The sequence below is a fragment of the Anser brachyrhynchus genome (genome assembly GCF_964034855.1).
Source record: "Anser brachyrhynchus genome assembly, chromosome: 32".
In the NCBI taxonomy this organism is placed as follows: domain Eukaryota; kingdom Metazoa; phylum Chordata; class Aves; order Anseriformes; family Anatidae; genus Anser; species Anser brachyrhynchus.
Window position 1 is genome coordinate 280,114 of NC_137725.1, and position 19,604 is coordinate 299,717.

General features: G+C 55.9%; 1 protein-coding gene across 2 annotated transcripts; it reads right to left on the bottom strand.

The window, feature by feature from the left end:
* Nucleotides 1-6,985: 6,985 nt before the first annotated feature.
* Nucleotides 6,986-19,478, bottom strand: PIN1 (peptidylprolyl cis/trans isomerase, NIMA-interacting 1). 2 transcript variants are annotated; one of them, XM_080571493.1, is made up of 5 exons: nucleotides 19,225-19,478; nucleotides 17,470-17,670; nucleotides 11,434-11,544; nucleotides 10,080-10,182; nucleotides 8,456-9,989 (listed from the first exon to the last, which is right to left on the bottom strand). In XM_080571493.1, exons 1-5 carry the CDS (start codon nucleotides 19,310-19,312, stop codon nucleotides 9,980-9,982), a joined length of 513 nt encoding a protein of 170 aa, XP_080427619.1. In that variant the 5' UTR covers nucleotides 19,313-19,478; the 3' UTR covers nucleotides 8,456-9,979. The 2 variants fall into 2 exon arrangements, with proteins under 2 accessions (XP_080427620.1, XP_080427619.1); XM_080571494.1 differs by lacking the exons at nucleotides 8,456-9,989; nucleotides 10,080-10,182 and adding an exon at nucleotides 6,986-8,277 and having other exon boundaries at nucleotides 19,225-19,376.
* Between the last annotated feature and the right edge of the window lie 126 nt (nucleotides 19,479-19,604).

Here is a 19,604-nt window from a genome sequence, read left to right on the forward strand (position 1 = left end):
GGGGAAATCCATCGCCCGAATCCGCCGGGGCTGAGCGGAGAATCAGGGTCGTGACTTTTTTTCCCCCATTCGTGGTGGGGGATACACTCGCGCTGCGAAGCCCCTAATTAAAGCCACGCTTCGTGGCATTGCCAAAAAACAAAACCAAAAAAAAACCAAAAAAAACATTAAATTGGGCTAAAATTGGAAGGGGACAAGGGGAGAGGCACCTGGCCAGAGGCAAAGCTGCTTCTGCCCACCAGGGCCTCATCCTGCCGGTGCAAGCGCGCTCATTCTGCATTAGCAGCACATTCCCTGGAAGTAAGAGCAGCCCCTCAGGTCATTAATATGGAAATGTATTCCCGCTCCACGGCAGCGAGATGTTTGTGCAGATTGGAAGCAGCTTGCTGAGATTCGCTTCTGAATGCGTGGACATTAAAGCTTCCCCATTACAATGTTGATGATTTCTTCCCTTTTGATGAATAGCCTGCCATAAATAGACTCTGATTAATTGCGGCTGCACTTGGAGGGCTGGAAATGCATCATTTGCCTCCGCGGATTGGGATAATGGTCATCATCTGCCTTTGAGAGCCATTCAGCAGGAGAGGGCTCGGCTCTGCCGGGGAAGCCAGGTGGCTGCTCGCGAGTTTTTGCGCCAGACACCCAGCTCCCAGCAAAAGGCTCGGGTGCCTCGCCGCAGGCTGGCTGCGAGCTAATTGCAGCTCTTTCCACTCTTTTGCTCTTATTTATCATCCCTGCTTCGGGGCGGGATGGCCAGCGGGAAGCAGGAGGGAGCGAGCGTCCTAAGGAAAGGGGCAGCTTTCGGGAACCGAGTCGCGAAGGGGACGGGAGACGGGCGCGCAAAAATCGTTTTTTTTTTTCGTCGAGCCAGGCGCGCGTCCTCGCACGCTTGAATAAACCAGACGGAAGGCACCCGAAACCGCGGGGCACCCCCGAGCTGCAGACAGAGACACCCGCGAGCACCGCGCCGTGCCCAAACGCTGAACCCGCTCCGGGCAAAGCCACCCCCCCCCCAAAGGGCTGCCCCGAATTGCACGGGGTAGGGAAGGAAATGTCGAAAGGTCACGGGGGGTGATGCCAAGCTGCTGAGCCCCCCTCCCAGCACCGCATTTGCAGCCTGGATGCTCGGGGAGTTGCCATGGAAACCCGGGAGCTTTGGGATGCAGCCGAGCATCCTTACGGGGCGGGACGGTGCAGGTGGCGCCCTGCGGCGGGGCGCGGAGGGCTGCAGCCCCAAAACTCAACAGGGATTCGGGCACCGGGGCTCCCCGCGAACAGGGGGAAAGCCATGCCCTGCCTCGCCCACCGGGCTTTACTCCCTGCTCGTTAACGGGGCTGAAATGAGCTAATTAGGCAGGGCTCGCAGCCCCGGGGTGCTGCTCCTGGACACCCCGAAACAGCCGATGGGACCAGGCTGGGAGACAGGTCCCAGCAGGGCAGAAACCCGCGGCTCAGGAAGGAGTAATAGGATTTTCCAGCTCTGCTGGCTCAGTGGAGGCAAACAAGGGCTCAGCGATTAAAGCCCCTAAGTGAATTACGGCAAGACGCTGCCGGGCCCACGGGGAAGGAGCCGAGGCAGCACGACGTGCCGGGACGGCCGCTTACTTGGGGTCCGCTCGTCCAACTTCAGCCTCAGCCGCTGGCTTTTCATTTCAAGGGGGGGTTGAGCTACAGCAGGTTATCAGCGTCGTGCTCGATTTAACGCACCCGAACACCAAAGGCGCCGGAATAAATCGTGAGCTATGCGTAACGAGGTCATAAAGGGTGAGAAACAGCAGGCTGGGGCACGTCCAGGGCTGGCTGCATCCCAGGGTGTGTTACCGCAGCGAACAGCAGGCGCGCAAACCCTCTCTGCTTTGCATTTCTCTCGTTCCAGCTTCCAGCCCTTGCATCTCGCCCTGGCTTTTCTCTGCTGGCCTCAGAGCCACGGGGATGCTTGCCCAGGGGCAGGAGAAGTCTCCTTTCCCCCCCCCAACAGAACGATCCCTCCCGGCCGCTGCAGGTTTCCAAATATTTGTTTGAAGGGACCGTGTTTAATGGGCCAACTGAAGAGCATAAAACCAGGCACTAATTGGCTCAGCGAAAAGCTGAGCTCCCATCCCTCCTGTCACTCGCCGGGGCTGACGGCGGCGAGGTGCAGCGTGATTCATCATTACAGCCGGGGCTGCGAGAGGGAGGAAAAACAAACGAACGGCCCACCGGGCAAACCTGCTGGAAGCTGGGGAAGTTTCTGACTCATCTGGAGCGACGAGGAACGGCGGCGGCGCTGCCTGCTGCGGTGGGACAGCTTTGTGCGAAGCTGCCCCCACCTCCGGGGGCCGTTTCTCCGGCTCGTGGCTTCCCCGCGGCAGCTCCCAGCAGGGCGAGGAGGCAGCAGTCTGCAGGGGCAGAGCCCGGCCGTTATCCGCGGCCAAACCTTTCGGAGGAAGGAGGTTTAATTCAGGTGGCTGAGCCTGGAACCGTGCACGGGAGCCGGGCAGCGCTACCCCCCACCCCAAAGCATCCCTTTGTAAATTCCGAAGACGAGCAGCTGCCCCAGGCTCCCGCCATCCCAGCACGCAAGCACCGGGTCCCGCCGGCCCCGCGTGCCTGATTTCCAGCCACAGGGAAGAAAACCCTGGGCACTGCCACGGGATTTACCAGCCCTGTGGCCACGCACACCTTTGAAGCACGTTGGGCTGGATCCGAACAACGACGGTGACGCTCACCCATCCTCAGTTCCCTGCCCAAATCCTATAGGAAGCAGAACCACGAGAAGGAAAAAGCAGAGCTACGAGAAGGAAAGCAGCTGTGACGCATTTGGGATGGAAAAGCGGTTGCTTTTAAAAATAATAATAATTAAAGAAAAGGAAACAACACTTTTAAAAGCAAAAGGGGGAAGTTTGGCACCGCGCAAGGGCAAATGGCTCCCTACGCTCGCGGCCGGGTGCCCGCAGGGAGGCAGGAGGAGGGGGACAAGGAGACCTCGCTCTGTTGAAGCCGCCGGAGTCTTTGTCCCATTTAAACGTTCTCCAAGCCCTTTCGTGGAAACAGCGACCTGAATCCTCGCCCGTGCTGCTGAACATGAATAAAGCATGCTCCCCATCCATTATAGAGCAGCCGGGCGGCACGCGGCGCCGCCGGCTCCCCGCTCGGGTCCTTCCCTGCTGCTCACGTGGGCAGAGGCCAGAGGTGGCGAATGCCCCAAGGAATTTGGCCTCAGCTGCGTTTCGAAGGCAAGATTTCCCTCCCCTGCTCTCCAGGCACGCAGCGGCCCCTGCGACTTGCTGCTTTCTAATAATTCGCTGCTGCAGGCACGGCTCCTGCCCTTCCAGCATGAGTTTGCAAGCCTGTTAACGCCCCGTGAGCCTGGCCGGGCTGCAGTCAATGTGTTTTGGGCTAAAATATAGGAAAAAAAAAACCACCTTGGTTCTCTCTAGCCCCTTTCGGAGGAAGAGCCCGGTGCAAAACATCGCGTCCCTCCAGGCTGCACCCGTCCCGCGCCCTCCAGCCAGGCCACAGCAGCGAGAGCTGGCTGTCCTTTAAGCTACCTAAAAATAATTAGCAGGAAAGTTCATTACAGCAGGGCTAAATGCTCCGGCGGCGTCCTTGGAAGCTGCCAGCAGCTCTCCCGCAGCTGGCAGCGGGCGCGCACGCCGCTCGGCTGCCCAGACCCGTAATGAAGCGCGGGGGGGGGGGGGGAGGCGCGCTCGGCAAATTAGATCCAGTTGATGATCCAATTAAGGGTATGTTTGCAGAACTATTGGAAGCAAAAGATGCTCCCTGGGCAGGCGCCACGCTGCGAGGCAGCTTTCACAAAATGGCCCCGCAGGGAGAGGCCTCTCGCTGCTTATTCGTTGCAACGGCTGCACCCAGAGGTCCGGGCACCCTCCGAGCCGAAAACCGCGACCGGCTAACGGGGGAGATGGCTCCTGGCTGGAATATTTGCAGTCCGAGCAGCGCATTTCCTCATCTGTAACAGATAATAATAGCTCAACGTAAGCAAAACGCGAGCGCACGCAGCAGGCGGACGAGCCTGAGCGCACGCAGGTCCTCTCCGGGCCAGACTTTGCCTCCCCCAAAAGTCCTTGCACCGGTGCCTTTGTAAGGTTAAAGGAAAAACGTGTGGTGCCAGGAGGGGAAGGAGCAACCTGAATGTGAGGGGTTAGCCAGGAAACCTAGCAGACTTGTTAACTGAACGCAGAGCAGCATCAGGGCAGCTGAGGATGGGGAGGAGCGGGCTTCCGCGGACGCGAAGAAGAGGATTTTGCGGCAGCTGTGACAGTCCTGGGGAAAAGGATCTGAAGGATCAAGGTATTCAGGAAGAGGGATTAGATGGAGCCCAACACAAACGAACGGAAAACGTGCACGCCTCAGCAGAGCTCCTCTGCCCCTCGGTTTTTACAGCAAACCCAGCGATGGGCCAGCAAAGCCCCGGGAGCAGAGGCACCGAATCGAGCCCCCGAGCACGCAGCTCTACTGCTTGTATCCAGAAAAGGCGATTTTTTGTCAAGCCTCCGTAAAAACCGGACACATTGGGATCAAACCACTCAGCAGCACAAGCAACGAGCGCCGTTTCAACACAACCACCACCAGAACCTCGCCCCAACGCGGCCGTTATCCCCTCGAGGCTTGGAGCCACAAGCTCGGACAGCGCTCCACGGTGCGCTCGCTGCATTCCCAGGACGAATTTTGGGCTGACCCGAGCCCGATTCCCTCCCCAAGCCCCTCTCCAGGGCTGGAAGCGGGGATCCCCAAGCCGGGCAAGCCCCGCTTTAATAGCGGGTACGAAGCGCCCGCTCTGCCTCCAGCCCAGCTCCCGATCTCCTGGGATGTGACGGCCTCCTCCTGGAGAGCAACCAGAAGAAATCCCTTAAATGATCCTTCCGGAGAAGTGAAGGCTTCAAACGCGGCGCCGTCACAAGCGGTTACCGTCAGCGTCACCGCTCCGGCGCCGGCGTCCAAGGGCTGACACGCGCTCGGAGGACGGAGCCAGAGCCCCTGCAGGACCAGGAGCCGCGCCGCTCACCCGTGACTCACCCAGAAACGGTGCTGGGAAGGGAAGGGCCCCGAATCCAGGCCACGACGGCGTGCCAAATCAGGTTACTGTATCACAGACGCTCGCCGGGCGCAGCAACGAGCGCGGGTTCCCCGGGGAAAGGGCAGGGGACCAAGGCAGCTCGTGGTTTGTCGCCCCTGCGAAGAGGAGAGCGGGCGCAAACAAGGCAAGGATGCGGCCGCCTCGGGATGGAGGAACCGGGGGCTTTGCCACGGGGCTTTGGGAAACATCGCTGATGCTCCAGGCACGTCCCCCTGGTCATCCCGAGCCTCTCCCAGCCCCTCCAAGCTGCTCCACGGCCACCGCAGCGCTGGAAGGGCTCCACGGGGGCTTCAGCAAGCACTGCCCGCTTGGGCTCGGGTTTCCCCCCTTTCAAAGGGCTGAAGATCACAAGCCGAGGCCGCAAGGGAAGAGCCACCAGGCTCCAGAGAAGCAGCAACGAAGAAGTCGTTCCCTCCACGTCAAGTGGCAGGATTTCCAGCGGAGACGCTGGCGGGCAGGTCCTTCCCCAGCCCAGCCGCTCGCCTCGCTTCAGCAGCGCGTCTACAAAGGGTTGTACCCTACCCTCGTCTCTCCATCTCCGTCTCCGAAGATCCAAGAGGTGTACAGACGGAGAGGAACCGCTGGGGAAAACGACGACAAACTTCAGGCGAAGAGCCTCGCCGAGCAGAAATGCCAATCCCCATCTGGAGCTGCAGGCGAGCAGCCCGTAAGCGAGGTATCGACCAGATCCTGCCCTGAACCCCTTTGGGTTCGACGGCTGCTTTGTTTTCAAGCATATATACGGCGGTACAAACCACGTTTTCAAGGATTTATCCCCGGCGGCATAAATCCCGAGGACGTTTATTGTCTCTTGCTGCTCGGGCACCGTCATACAGCAGAGCCCCAGCGGCGTAACGCTTTAGGGAGCTCCCAGCGGTAGGAAACACCCTGCACCCGCTGCCTGCGGTGAGAAAACCCCACCACCAAGCACCTTTTAGAGGCCAGCTCCCTCTCGCACAACCTCACAGAGGTCCTGCTCCATTACAACCCACCGGCAGCATCTTCACCCCCACCCCAAAAAGCTCCCCGCCCCCCCCCATGGCCACTGGTCCCAGTTCGAAGCCTGTGCTGGGACTGGCACAGCACCAGCGCCAACTGGGAAGCAAAAACCCCTGCAGCAGCAGAAAGGCACTCGCCTTCTGTGTTTCCAGACAGAACTGACATCTCTGCTCTCACTCATTTACCTTTGATCCTGCTTTCATGATACCGCGCGGTTACTTGAGGTAAATTTCCCTTTTTAAGTCCCCACCTGCTTGTCACCCTGTGCTGGATGTGTTTTTTTTTTTTTTAAAAAATCGATGCGTTGCTACGGAAACCAACTTTTATCTGATGCACCAAAGCCTTCCATTCCCCCGGCATAAGCAGCAAGGGTAAAAGCAAAAGCAGAAACGCCAGCGAAATTCCGATGTTTGCTTTAGGTGAGCACGATAATTGGAGAGAGTCGGGAGGAGACGTTGCCTTTCCCCAGCTCTAAAACGGGAGCTCTTCGGAAAAAAAGCACACCGAGGAGCCGTCGCGGCTGGTTTTGTACTGTGAACGGGACACTTAACGTTTGCAGAACTTGGGAGGGAAGGATCAGTTATCAAATCGCACTTTTAGTACTTTTTTTTTACCCGAATTAGCAGCTCATAGCAGGATTTAAACAGTTCTTACAAAACATCGACTCGACGTTAAGCACGTGAACCCAACGCCAAGAGAGAACAGAGAATATTAGCTTACAGCTTAAGACAGAAATTTTGAGAAGTTTTTCTTAATACCACGCGAGCCAGATTTCCATTGTAAGGATTAAAACAACGGGCATCAGCCAACTCAGCAGATATTGCAGGGGTTTTCATTTGCAATAGGAGCAGCGAGATCTCAACAGACAGAGGAGGAGAAATAATCAATACCAGAGCTCCTGAAATGTTTAATTGGAGAGGGCTTTATTTTCTGCTTACGAGAACTGGAACTTTACAGCTGGTTTGCACTGGACCGAAGCTGGGATTTATTTATTATTTTTTTTTTCCGTTTTTATTTTTGCTAAACATAAGCAATGCAGTGTAACTGGAAAACAATGACCTAACAGTGTCTAAACCACAAGTGGATCGAGAGGAACTTGAGAAAAAAAAAAAAACAAACAAAAAAAACCAGCCTTCTAGCTAAAAACTGAAAATCCGTAACACAGTCCGCCCTACAGGATGGCACTGCCTAACGAATGGAGCGACCTCGGGCTGGAAGGGGCAGCACACGGCACCCTACGGACCGCTACGCAGCTCGGGCTGCCTACCGCCCTCCCTGCCGCGGGAGCTACTGGCCGTGAACCTCTCTCAGTTGCTTTCAGGACCAAAAGGCATCTTCAAGTTTTAGTCAAAAGCGGCGGCAGGAGCCGGGGCTAAGGGGGGAAGCTCCGGGTGCCACCGCGGGACGGGACAGGGGGACGATCCTCGCGGGGAGAGCTGCAGCGAGGGAAGCTGGGGAGAGGCGCGGGTGCCCCCACGCCAACTGGCTCATCGCTTGCTATCTTACGGTCAATTTACAAGCGGCTTGAGTAAATCGCTTCTACAAACCGACGGGCTGGACTGCAGAGCAAACACAGTTTATTCTGGTTAAAGTGTGTTCGAACAAACATGCAGAGGGGCGGGGAGTTCATTCCGTCATAGCACCAGAGTTCACAAGTCAGCTTCGCCATCAGTCAGTGCTGCGCTGCAATAAATAACTCTGCGTCTCTAACGGGGAGGAGGTGGGAAGCACTGAAGTGTGACCTTTAGCATTGACAATTCCTCGGCTTAGGAGACATGTCAATATAACTCAAGCAGCTGTGGCATGCCAGAACTGTTGTTTTTTTTAACATTCTGTCTGCTCATGAAAGATGCTACTGCCTCGTTTTGACTGCGTTCTCACCCTTGGCTAACCATGCGTCTCTGCAGGTGAAAAACATTGTGTCAGGTGCCACAGGAGATATTGAGATATGAAATGAGCTTTTTTGTTTTGTTTTGTTTTTAAACTGGATATGAAGTTCATCTGGGAGAGTGCAGGGTTGGAGTAGGTTTTTTTTTTTTTTTCCTTTCTTCCCCTCGCCCTTTCCTTTCTACGTGTCACCAAGGCACTTCACTCTGTGCGTAGGATGATGTGGATCCCTGATTCTGTGAAAACTGGTCCGCTCATCTCGCCCGCCCTCAGCGCAAATGAGGCGTCTTCAAAAGGTTTCTGCATCTGACCTGCAGAGAGCAGCAACGAGAAAGTTCAATTAAGCCCAGCAAAGACTGGAAGATCTTTCCGAGCAAGCAAGCTTCAAATGAAGACAGCTTCCAGGCAAACAACAAAGTCACCAATTAACAACTTGCAGGGGGTGTTTGTTTTTGTACACTCCCAGAAGATGATCCAAAACAACTCATTCACACATGCGTGTGCACGCTTTTATTTATTTTTTCTCCTCCTCGAACAGAGATTTTGTTCAGATCCTGCAGACATCACTGCAGCAAGGGAAGACAGTCAGGGAGCTGCAGACTCGGGAGGCAGAGGAAATCTTCTCTGCAGACTCACGGGCACAAGGGGACGTTTGTCTTGCAGCCTCACGCGCCCTCGAGGTGCGCGGGGAGGGCGGACGCGGTGTGCGTTACAAGCTGCGCTAAATAATTTACAAGGCACGCCTGGCTAATGTCATGACCTAGATAAGAGCTGCCGTCAGGGCTCCGAGTCACTGACTTCCAGGAGGTTCGGTAACCCGGGCTCAGGAAAGCCAGAGGAAGTTCCCCACGAGGGGAATAACGAGCAGAACGAGCGCGGCTCTGCGGGGAGCAGAGAGGATAAGCGGCACGGGGACGGCGTTTGTGCCTGGCTTCCTGTAAGAGAAGTTAAAGCGAGGAAACTGGCAAACCCCAGCCAAAATAACGAGGCTCTGCCCTTACCGAAAGGCTGAAATCTCACTGGGGGGGGGCTCTCGGCGAAAGCTTAAGCAGCAAAAGGAGATGCCTGCGAGGTGACAGCGCCCCGTGCAAAGGAAACCCTCGCTCTCTGCTCGCAGCGCCGACCGCATTCGTGACGCTTGCCTGCGGAGACGTACAGACCGGTGCCTTGCCAAAAACGCGGCATAAATCTCCTGGTGGTTTACGAGCCCTGTCTCCAAGCTTCAAGGCAACGCTGTGGCTTTGGGTCCTGCTACACGCGAGGAGAGGGCTGCGGAAAGCTTACAGGCTGGATCACCAGCAGACGTTTCACCAAAATACTGATTTTTTTGGAAATTAAAGCTTCCCAGCCCGCTCGGTGGCCACACATCCGTGAGGCACCGCGTGTAGCCGAGCAGCATTGCCAGAATTTAGGTTTGATTTCAGGTCCTACACCCAGCCGTACCCGTTTCTCCAGCGAGGCTGCTAAGACGCCACAAGAGCTCAGCTCCTCCCTTTCAGGATTAGCCCGAGCAGCTTCGGCTTGGTGCTTTCCCCATCCGAAAAAACATTTGATTACTGAAGTGATCCGATGCCTCTGACTTTCCCGTTTCACTTCTCTCTCTTCAGCATTTAAATTGCCAGGGGAGGCAAACAGCTTGCCTGGCTCCCAGGCTCCAGTTACAAAGCCAGTGTCAATCACCATCAGATAAAAACCACCTTGGCACCTCAGGTTTTTGGTTCTTTTCTCCTAGGACCTGAAATCTTTACTTCAGCTGAAGCAGCAGCCTCCCCGCTACCCTGCGGCGCTTATTCGAGCGGAAGGCAAGACTTATTTGAAGGGTCTCAGGAAGATAAATGGAAATGTTTTAATAACTTCACCTCTGAAGAAACCAATGTTCCAAGTTCTAGCAAATTACATTTTCAGCCCAGTAAGAAAAGCGGCAGAGATGGGGACAGCGTGACAGCCGAGCAGTTTGGCCACCGCTCATAGCGCTAGTGTCATCTAGTGGAGACTGCCTCTTGCAACATTCCTTTAGGTTTTGCTGCAGCCATGAAAAAAAAATATATATATATATTTTTTTCCTGCACTCCTCCAAAGACCACAGGGAGCTGAGAGTTTTTACTGAACCTACCCTCCCAGGGCGGATGTTTCGTTGTATACGAGCCCAGAAAATGTCATCGTTTTGCCCTGCGACTGCAGAAGCAAGTGCTGCTGAACTGTAGCAGCACCGGACCCTAAAAAGGAGCAGCGATTAAATAAGTATATTGGCAAAAACATGATGAAGAAAGAAACCAGAACCTACACTCTCGAATGCAGTTTCGCCTGCGAAAAATGGGTGGGCTTCGGGCAGCAGGGGCTGAAGCAGCAGCTCTGGAGCCCCTTCCAGCATCACCCCCGCAGCAGCACGCCCACCGGTGCCTGAAATATTCTGGGGCTCCCTGCCTGCGTGGGTGACAGCCCTGGGGCAGCTGTGCAGACTCCTCCTGCCGGGTTCGTGTGCTCGCCGCAGGGTGAGAGCCTGGGGCGAGCTTCTGAGAGCTCCAGCCTGCTTCCCACCAACCCCAAGCGTGAGCTGGGGGAAAACACTTCCAGCAAAACGACAGGCTTCGACGCGCTGTTTGCCGCTTCAGACGTGGGCAGCTCTTACTACAGATCCTCCTCTGGGATTGCTGCAAGTTCCTGCGACTCCGGGGCACGGATTATAACGACAAATATAGCGTTTTCTCTCTTTGACAGGTACCTTTCTTGACCTCCTTCAAATAAAATATGCATGGACACCCTCGACTGCAAAGATTTGGGTTTGTTCTTTAAATACCATAGCTGTACTTGTGACATCATTGCTTTTATATTTTGCTCCTAGTGGAAATTACTGCAAAAAGCACTGGTGAGATAAAGCAAGACAGGTTTCAGTGCTCCGCTTTCCCATCCCAAAGATCATTCCTCCTGCCCTCGCAAATCTCATTAACGAGGACGCATCCACGAGCTTTTTGCTATCGCTCCCTGACTGCGCCAATCAATAACCCCGTAACGAATTCTCTCGCCAGCAACATTATTTTTGGTGGGCTGCGAATTGTTCCCATTTCCACAATTTGCTAATGGCTTTCTCATTTAAGACTAGAATGCCAAATCATTTATCCAGCATGTCCTTCGCCAGGCTTAACCGCTTCTTCCTTATCCGTGGCCTGGTACATCGGGCAACTGGATTTCCACTCAGCGTAACCAGGGAAATCTTTTCCTAGAGGGAAAAGCCAATTCCAGCATCCCCTCTCTGCCTGGAATAGCATTATGGTTGCACCGCTAATTGGTTTAACTTCTAGGCAGCAAGCTGCATTTCCTGCACAGCAGGCTGCTGAGCACACGGATCCGTTTCCGTGCCCGTTCCCCCGAAGCAGGGTGCGTTACCAAACCTTGCTCCCTGCCAGGGAGATCAGCACCCCCCTCGGGAATCTGGTGCTGGTGGCGGCGCTGGTCCGAGCTCGACTCACCTCGTCCGAAGGCGCCCAGGTCGCCGCCCGCTTTCGCCGAGCTGCAGTCGCTAAACTGGGAAGCGAGGGATTCAAAGTCTTCTTCCCCCGATTTTATCTTCTGGATGTAGCCTGTAGATAGAGGGAGTAATTCAGTCAGGAGATGGAAAACGGGGAAAAAGACAAAAATCAACACCTCTGCCCCCCAAACCCGATGAAGAACAGCGCAAGAGAAACTTTCCCAGCAAAGAAGGGGACATCATCGCCTTTTGGAGGTGCCTTAAGCATTGCATCCCACAAGAAAACGGGCACAGAGAACCACGCCTGCACAGCGTTCGATATTCCCCCCTACACACGAAGCCTTTCAAGCCCGACCGAAGACAGAGCCAAACTTCCCTAACGCCCCAAAAGCAACTGTCACAGGTTTTTATTTTGCCGAGCACGTTTCCGCCTTTGCCCCAGGGTCCATTTCTATTTAAGCTTCTGTTAAAAGAAAAAAAAAAAAGTTAATTCCACCTACTGCTACCCCTAAAGCACGGGAATTTATTATTGGGCTTCAAAATAGATGAGCTTTCGCCTTCGGAAGGGCTCGCCTCGGTGGAAGACCAAGCACGAAGAAGCCCCAAGGAGCGAGTTATTTGCAAAGGCAGCTTTTTAAAAGGTCAGTAAAGAAATATTCGTAGCCTCAACCGAGAGCCCTGCCTCACTGATCCAGACCCATGGAAACCCCCACGTTAGCTCACGGGACGATCTGGGAGCTGGTTCACCTGGCAGAGCACATTTTCCAGTTACCGGCGTGCCAGCAGGACTGGGGAGCCAGTAATTACAGAACCTGAGCGCGTGCGGCCACGAGCGAAGCTCCGATGCCGCCGCCGCATCCCTCAGCCTTTCACGGATGGCTGAGACGAGGAGAAAACCCCGTGCGGATTCCTGAGGCTCGGCCGGCTTCGGCTCCATCCCGAGCGTAACCGCTCGGCCGAAGCCCAAGCCAGCGTGGGTCCAGCTGACTCGCAGCCACCCCCCGCCGAAACGCTCAAAAATGTTTAGCAGCGGCCACAGGAAATGTTTCTGCATGAGGACGGTCGTGTAAGCCGGGATTTTGGGAAGCCCTCTGCCTTCCCAGGACAGCCTGTTCCTGCCAGGAGGGCTCGCTTTCTGTGCCTCGGAGCGTAGGTGAGGAATTAAGACGAAGTCACACTGAAAAAAAAATCACTTGTCCACATGTTTTAAGCAGGGGAACGTCTCCAAGAGGAAGCCAGGAAGCAACGGAGCCACAGGTCCCTACCCCAGAGGAACGGCCCCAGACCAGGGCTGGTGAAACCTGGCTAAACCGATTTCTCCTGAGAGCTTTGCTTCAATCTGAAATCCCTCCTCGCAGAAATCTCCTCTCGGCTTCCGAAAGAACTGGCAAAGCCATCTTCCACGTCAGACCAAGGCAGTCTTCCACCTTCAGAAAGGAACACCAAGAAGTCGGTAGCAGTAGCAGCACCACTTGGCTAAAATTTTGGCCGAATTATAAAACGAAGCGAGTCCGGAACAGGGCAGTAACAGCAGCTCGTGCTCCTTAACAAGACATCAAGAGAAAAGGAACGCAACCCCAAACACTGAAGCTGTTAAGGAGGGATGCTCTCAGGTGGTTTCTGCCGCAAAGGACGAAGAAATCAGCACTTCCCAGCTCAATTTGATGCCATATAGCTGAGGAAATACCTGGGAGAGCAGCTTAAACGGGAGCAGAGGTTGCCTCTCAGTAGCTGAAATAGCAAAGCGAGTTACCTTCGTTCCTGAAGCACCTAACCTGCTTTAACGGAAATCACCAGGATTGTTACCAAAGTGGGATTATCCCACCCGCCCCGTGCGTACAGGCAGGAGATACCCCAAAAGTCTGGAACTCGACAAGGCTTCCGACAACAGCTACACATCCTGCGCTAGGAAAAGCAGGAGGATTATTTATCCGGGTGGCAGGCGGTTCACAGCAGTCACGCAGGGATGCTCGAGGAAGGAAACCGATGCTGCTCATCCTATTAAACTAAGCTGCTTGAGCACGAACAGGCTACTTGCTGACAAAACGGAGTTTATCCTAAAATACATATTTGCACCACCACAAATACACATCTAATTGCATAAAGCTGCCGGTCCCCAGCAAGCGCCCATCAGCCTGGCACGCATCACATCCCGAAGAGTCAGGAATTACGCTTTAAAGCAACAAAGCCCCCAAATTAAGGATCCGAGCGTCTACATTTATGCGTTTCTCTCTTAAACCGCCCACGCTGGTCGCATCAGCTGGGCCCTAGTGGTAGAGCCTTTCCCAAGCTTGCAGAGCAAACAATTAATAATGCGCTGAAAGGGAATTTGGTCATTAAAACTTCCTAATTTTACACGAGCAACCAGCCTGAGAGCAAAATCTGCCTCTCAAGCGGATGAGGGTTTTCCTGGGTAAAACCTAAAGCTGAGAGCGCTGCTTCACGTCCCCTCTATGAGGACGAGACGCTTGCATCGTGTCCGAACTTGGGCTCTGCGAGGAGGGATTCGTGAGCCTTCTCCCCAGGTGATCTCTGCTGTTTAAAAGAAATCACCCAGAAAAAAAAGGTACTGCTTTGAATAAATCCCCCCCCTAAAAATCCCTCGGGTGTCAGCGAAGTCAAACAGCGGGAGACTGGCGCGAGAAAAGCGAGGTGCAGGACGGCGGCGGGTTGCGCTGAAACGAGACGGGGAGAAATTTGGGGGCTGGAATTTTGGGGGTGAAGCCTGGCGTTTCGCGAGCCGCTTCTGCGGCACGAAGCGGGGCCAGGCCGACGGGACGCGCACAGAGGGAGGCTGGGGGGCGGCGAAGCGCTGTCAGCGGAAAGGAGGGCCGGAATACCAAACGGGCCCTGAAATGACCAAGCAAGATTCGACGGCGCTGAGCGAAGCGACACGCAAACGCGGCGCCGGTTTCTGCCGGGGGCCGAGGGCTCGACCGGGAGGAGGACGGCAGGTACGGGGCTGCAACCCAGCAGGAATCGGGCAGCGGGGCTTTAACGGAGAGCACCGCCGCTCCGAAGCGGCGGCACCTCCGCGAGAGGAGGGCAACGTAACGGTAAATGCCACAGGAGAAGGCCAAGAGCTAACGCGGAATGCTGCATCCCACGATGAAGCCGTGCTCCGGGAAGATTAATTGGAAGCGAAGTGCGAAAAAGGGCTCAGAGTAGAAACAGCAGAACGGATGACCTACATTACCAGCAACTAAAAGCCTGGCTGGCTTCGCGGGCAGGAACAGGCTGGTAAAAAGAGCAGGACGCTATAAATCCACTGGGAGGTCGCCATCAGGAAGAAACTAAATTTAATTAAGTAATGAAACGGCTCTAACGCAAGAAACGACGGGGAGAAAGTGATCATAAGCAGTATTTAGCTGGAAACCGGAGTGGAGATGTTCTGGAATAGCCTTCAGAGCAAACACAGCGAGGAGAAACAAAAAAACCCTCCGTGCTTCTTAAACGGTGACCGATCAAGCTTGCAAGAGGGACCAAAAGGTTTCCTCACCCTTAATAGGGAGGCCCAGCCTCAAGTCGCCAATTTCTTTCCGTCAGCGCCCATCAGAAAGCACCCGGCAAGAGCCGGGTCCTCCAGCTCTGGCAACGTGAGGCCTAACCTGCATTTAATCCTCCGCTGCACCTTCTTTAATGGATGAAAAATTATTCGTGGCCAACGCACCCCTCCAGCTCTCTCGGCTCTCCTCCGTTTTTACTGGAGGAAAGCCGTCAAACGGAGTATTTGACATTAATTGAGCTCACCTACCTAAAACATTTATCTTTAGCACCGTCCCCTCTCCTGCGGGAGCGGAGAGCTCCCTAATCAAATTACCTTCTCGGGTTTTTATTGCGTAAAGCGTTAACGCCAGCGCCAGATATCCCAGACAGAAGCGATCTCCAAACAAAACACGGAACCGCGTGGTGCTGTGCCTGTCAAACAAATTCCTCCCCGGAGACCTACTTAGCCAATTCCACGCTATAATTACATCCAGCAGGTACAGCACATCTGCTCGGGGAAGTTCAGCGATGCCTGACTGACGAAAAGCCGTGGCAGAGCTGAGCCGTGCGTCCTCGCAGCGAATTTCAGCTGTTCTAGAAGCTCTGGGCGCTTGCGAGAAGCCGCGGAGCTGATGTTCCCTACGACCTTCCCACCGATAACATTTACCGGGGACAAACACAGACGGGAACAAAAAAAAAAGACGCCTTTCGACGCCGGTATCCCAGACTTGGGAATGAATTCCCTAGGGGCTTTTAGGGAGGAGGCAAACAGGGTGTTTACACCGTTTGAAGCACAACTTTCCCCTCTTCAGGCACCGCAGAGAGGCTGGGAAATGTACGATCTGCTAGCAAGGGGGCTCGGGAGCTGTGGAGCTTCGTCGCACCCTTTGGCACCGAGGGAAGATCAAGCTGTTTGGGGTTTTCCTGGCGTCGCCTTACAGGGAGCAAAGAACCGCGGCACCTGAGAGAGAGAAAAGCGCCTACAGGAAATAAAAACGACGACAACTGTTGAGCCCAAAAAATGCTATCGGGGCTCCTGAAGACAGCCAGTTCACGGAACTATCAAAAAGCCTACCCGGTCACGAGCTCCCGAAACACCTCCTGATAGCTCTGCCTGAGAGCCCCCCCTCCTAAAACACCACCGATTCCCTCTGCTGCCGAACCAAGTTCGCCCACGCCAAAAAGAGAGGGGGCTAAAACAGTTTTGTTCCTCAAACACAAAAAGGAAGAGAGAGAGAGAGAGAGAAAGGAACCGCAGGCTTGCAGCTTGGCTGACATCTTTCAATCTGTTTATCTTTACGCCATTCTCAGCGCCCTTGGCACAGGTCTCCACGCCAGGCGTGCATCCTGCTTCATCTCCCCCCGCCCCGGCCACGCTTCCTCAGCCACCCGAACCTGCCAGAGACGATTCCCTGAGAAAATTCCCATCCCCGCCAGCTATTTCAGCTCCCCTTCCAGAAGGCCTGCACACCACCTGCTGGTCGCTGCCTCCCTGCTTCCGATTACGCAGCAGAGGGAGAGATTTTCCCCACCCAGGGCTTTCAAACGAGACAGCCCTTCCATTTCTTGCCGGTCAGGATCGAGGCAATAAATAAAGCACGCTGCCCATCTCCTTCCCCTCGCTGCTGAAGCCAAAATAGAAAATAAGGCAGCTCCAGGACGGCAGAATCTGTCTGCGGGCTCGTAGGGTCTGGACAGTCCCCAGCCTTTGAAGAAGCCAGCGCCGCCCACTAGAGAGCACGGGCTCATTTCTTAAATTAATCAGCGGGCGCGATTTAAACCTCACCTCGAGCCCCACGTTTCTCACCCTAAGAGGAAAAAGCCAGCAGGAGGAGCAGCGCTCTCAACGTGCTTCCAGAGGAGCAAAACCTGAGCACCGAAGGAACGCGGCGTCAACTCGATTCTACTGCCAGAGCTGTGAGGGAAGAGCCAGGCTGCGAGGATCAACGCCACCGACTGCGGAAGACGTGCAGGACCCTTGCCCCTAGACCACGCCACGAGCCAGAACGCATCGGGGAAAAGCCCGGGCTGACAAAAATCAGCCACACGGCCTCGGCGGGGCCGACTGCCTCCTACGAGCAACTCGGTTTCGAGCAGAGGTTAATCGGAACTTCGCTGCTCTCAGGGCAAGGAGTCGAGTGCCATTAAACAAAAAGAAAATGTTTAAAGAACATTTTGGTTTAGCTTTAAATGATTTTATTATTATTTTTTTTAATGGAGAAGTACACATTTACAAAGAAAATACAAACAAACCTGAGGTAACATCACAAAAAAAAAATAAATAAATGAAAACGAGGGGGAAGACAGATGGGCTGGGACCTATCTTTACATCATTTAATCGTGCTGAGTAAACCACAGGGCAAAAAGGGTCTCTCCAAGCGGCTGCGCCACGTGAAAAGTCCACGTTCAAGCCTCTTGGCTTAAACGCTGCTTCAGTGAGTCCACGACACACTGAGCCACTTAGCTTGGGGTTAAGTCTAGCCTTAAAAGGGCTTTTCCCCGACAACGGTACCGTTCTCTCTCTCTCTCTCTCTCTCCTGCATTTACTTGCCATTTATAAGCTCCAGTGCCTCATCTTTGGTCCGCGTGATCTTTTCCTGCCTCCACGACGAGGGCCTTCTGGACTGGTTGTGCTTCACCAAGAGATGCGAACACCGCACCTTGCTGGGCTCCCCTTGGCCGTTCTTCCCGCTGCCGCTGGGGCGCTCCCACTGGCTGGCATTGGTGATGTGGTTGAAGTAATAAACGCGGCCTGCGGACAGAGAGAAGGCTGGGGTTAGCACAAAAAACCCCTGAAGAACCAGCTCCTCGTCACGTTGGGCACCACGAGCCGCGCTGCCGCAAGCGGCCGGCCCCATCAGCTCGAGCGCAGGCGGAGGAAACGACGCCTGACAGCGCCGCGCCGTCTCCTACGCGAGTCAGGAACGAGCCTGGCTTCAGTCAAAGCAAAATCTCCACACAGGAGCAGCTCCAGCTGCCTTTCCCGGTGCCACAGAGCGGTGGCAGAACACCCACGGGCACAGCCAGGACCACAAACGCTCGCAGGCAGCGCCCTGGCGGACGGCGCCGTGGTGCCGGCCTCGGGAGGTACCGCTAGCACCAGGCGGATCTCGGCACGGCGCAAAGTTTTCTTTCTGAAGTCAGTTTTCCAGCAGAAAACGCGACCTTTCCGGAGCAGGAAGCTCTCGCGAAGAGCTTCTCAAAGTGAGACGGTCAGCGTTAAGGCCGGGTAACGCCGGTATCCTGCCTCAAATCCACCCGCAGCAACTCAGCGCCGAGACCGTTTCTGCTCCCCTCCGCCCCAGGGCTCACCCCAAATCACTCCACTGATGCCAGGGGTCGAGAAAAGAGCCGAGCGAAGCGCGGTGAGGGATCACACCGGCAACTGCACATTGCGGGGGGGCAGAAATATAGGATCTAACAGCAAGGCGCATGATTTCCTAACGAACCCCCAGCTAACGAACTGTTAATTCCGCAAAGCCACAATGCTGCCCCTCTTCAGGACGCAGCAACCGCAGCGCTTCTGGCAAAGCTGGGCCACGCACGCCCTTTTTTCCTCCCTCATCTCCCCCCCTGCAGCAAAACGAAGGATAAAACCGAGCGTGAGCTGCTGGGAGCCCGTTTTCGAGCCCCTAAACCCGAAAGCTCTTGCTGCAGAACAGCAAACCGTGCTGGAAACGCCGCCCTGGCCCAAAACTTCTCCCAGCCACGCTCCGTTTCAGAGCATTATTTACCGGGCGTCAGAGCGTTATTTACCGGGAGTCAGAGCGTTATTTACCGGGAGCGTCTTTTGCTCTTTTTTACTTTCCTCTAAGGGTGACGGAGCACGGGAATCGGTCGCTCTGAGGGCTTTTGGAGTCTCCATCCCCGGAGACACCCAAACCCCCGCCTGGATCCCGCGCGAGGGGCTCGGGGCGATCCTGCCGGTGACCCCCACGGATCCCTTCCGACCTCGGCCGCTGCGGGACCCACCCCGGGACCAAACGGCGGCCGCCCCCCCCCCCGGTTACCGGGCCCCGCACCCGCCGCCCCCCTCCCCCTCCCCGGCCCCTACAGCCACCGGCACCGCCCCACGCGGGGGGCCGGGAGCACGGCACCGGCCGCTCCGGACCCGGAGGCCTCCAGAGCCCAGCTCTGGGGGCCCTCCGCGGGGCTCGGCCGCTGGGGGCTGAGGGGAGAAGCCGCCCGGCCGCGGGCCTCGGGGCCTCTACCCGTGCCTCAAGGCCTCCCCCGGTGCCTCGGGGCCTCTCGGGGCCTCCCCCAGTCCCCGCCGCCCACCCCCCGGTCCCCGCCGGCCGCCCCGTACCGGAGCTGCGGCTCATCCGCTTCTCCCAGCCCGCGGGCAGCTTCTCCTCCTCCGCCATCTTCCCTCGCCTGCGCCTCCCGGCCCTCATTGGTCCCTTTCGTCCCCCCCCCTTCTCGCTCTTCCCATTGGTCCGCTCGGCCACGGGGCGCCGCCCACTCGCCGCGCCATTGGCTGGAGCGCGCGTCGCTCCGGTGGCTAGGGGAAGAGGGGGGGTGCGGTGAGGTGGGACGGTACCCCGGCACGTGATCAAGGAAGGGACGGTGGCCGCCGAGGGTCAAAAAGGGTAAAGGCGCTCGTTCCGCCCCCGGCCCCCGGTGCTTCCCGGGGCACCGATCGCGGTCCCGGGGGCACCGATCGCGGCCCCCGCTCCCAAAAGCACG

Excerpts from the sequence above, each read along its gene's own strand:
- PIN1 (XM_080571493.1), bottom strand. The coding sequence starts at position 19,312 with ATGAGGGCCGGGAGGCGCAGGCGAGGGAAGATGGCGGAGGAGGAGAAG. Across the intron at positions 17,671-19,224 it reads GCGGATGAGCCGCAGCTCCG|GCCGCGTTTATTACTTCAAC; the intron begins GTACGGGGCGGC and ends CTCTGTCCGCAG. Across the intron at positions 10,183-11,433 it reads CCTGGGCGCCTTCGGACGAG|GGTCCGGTGCTGCTACAGTT; the intron begins GTGAGTCGAGCT and ends GCTCCTTTTTAG.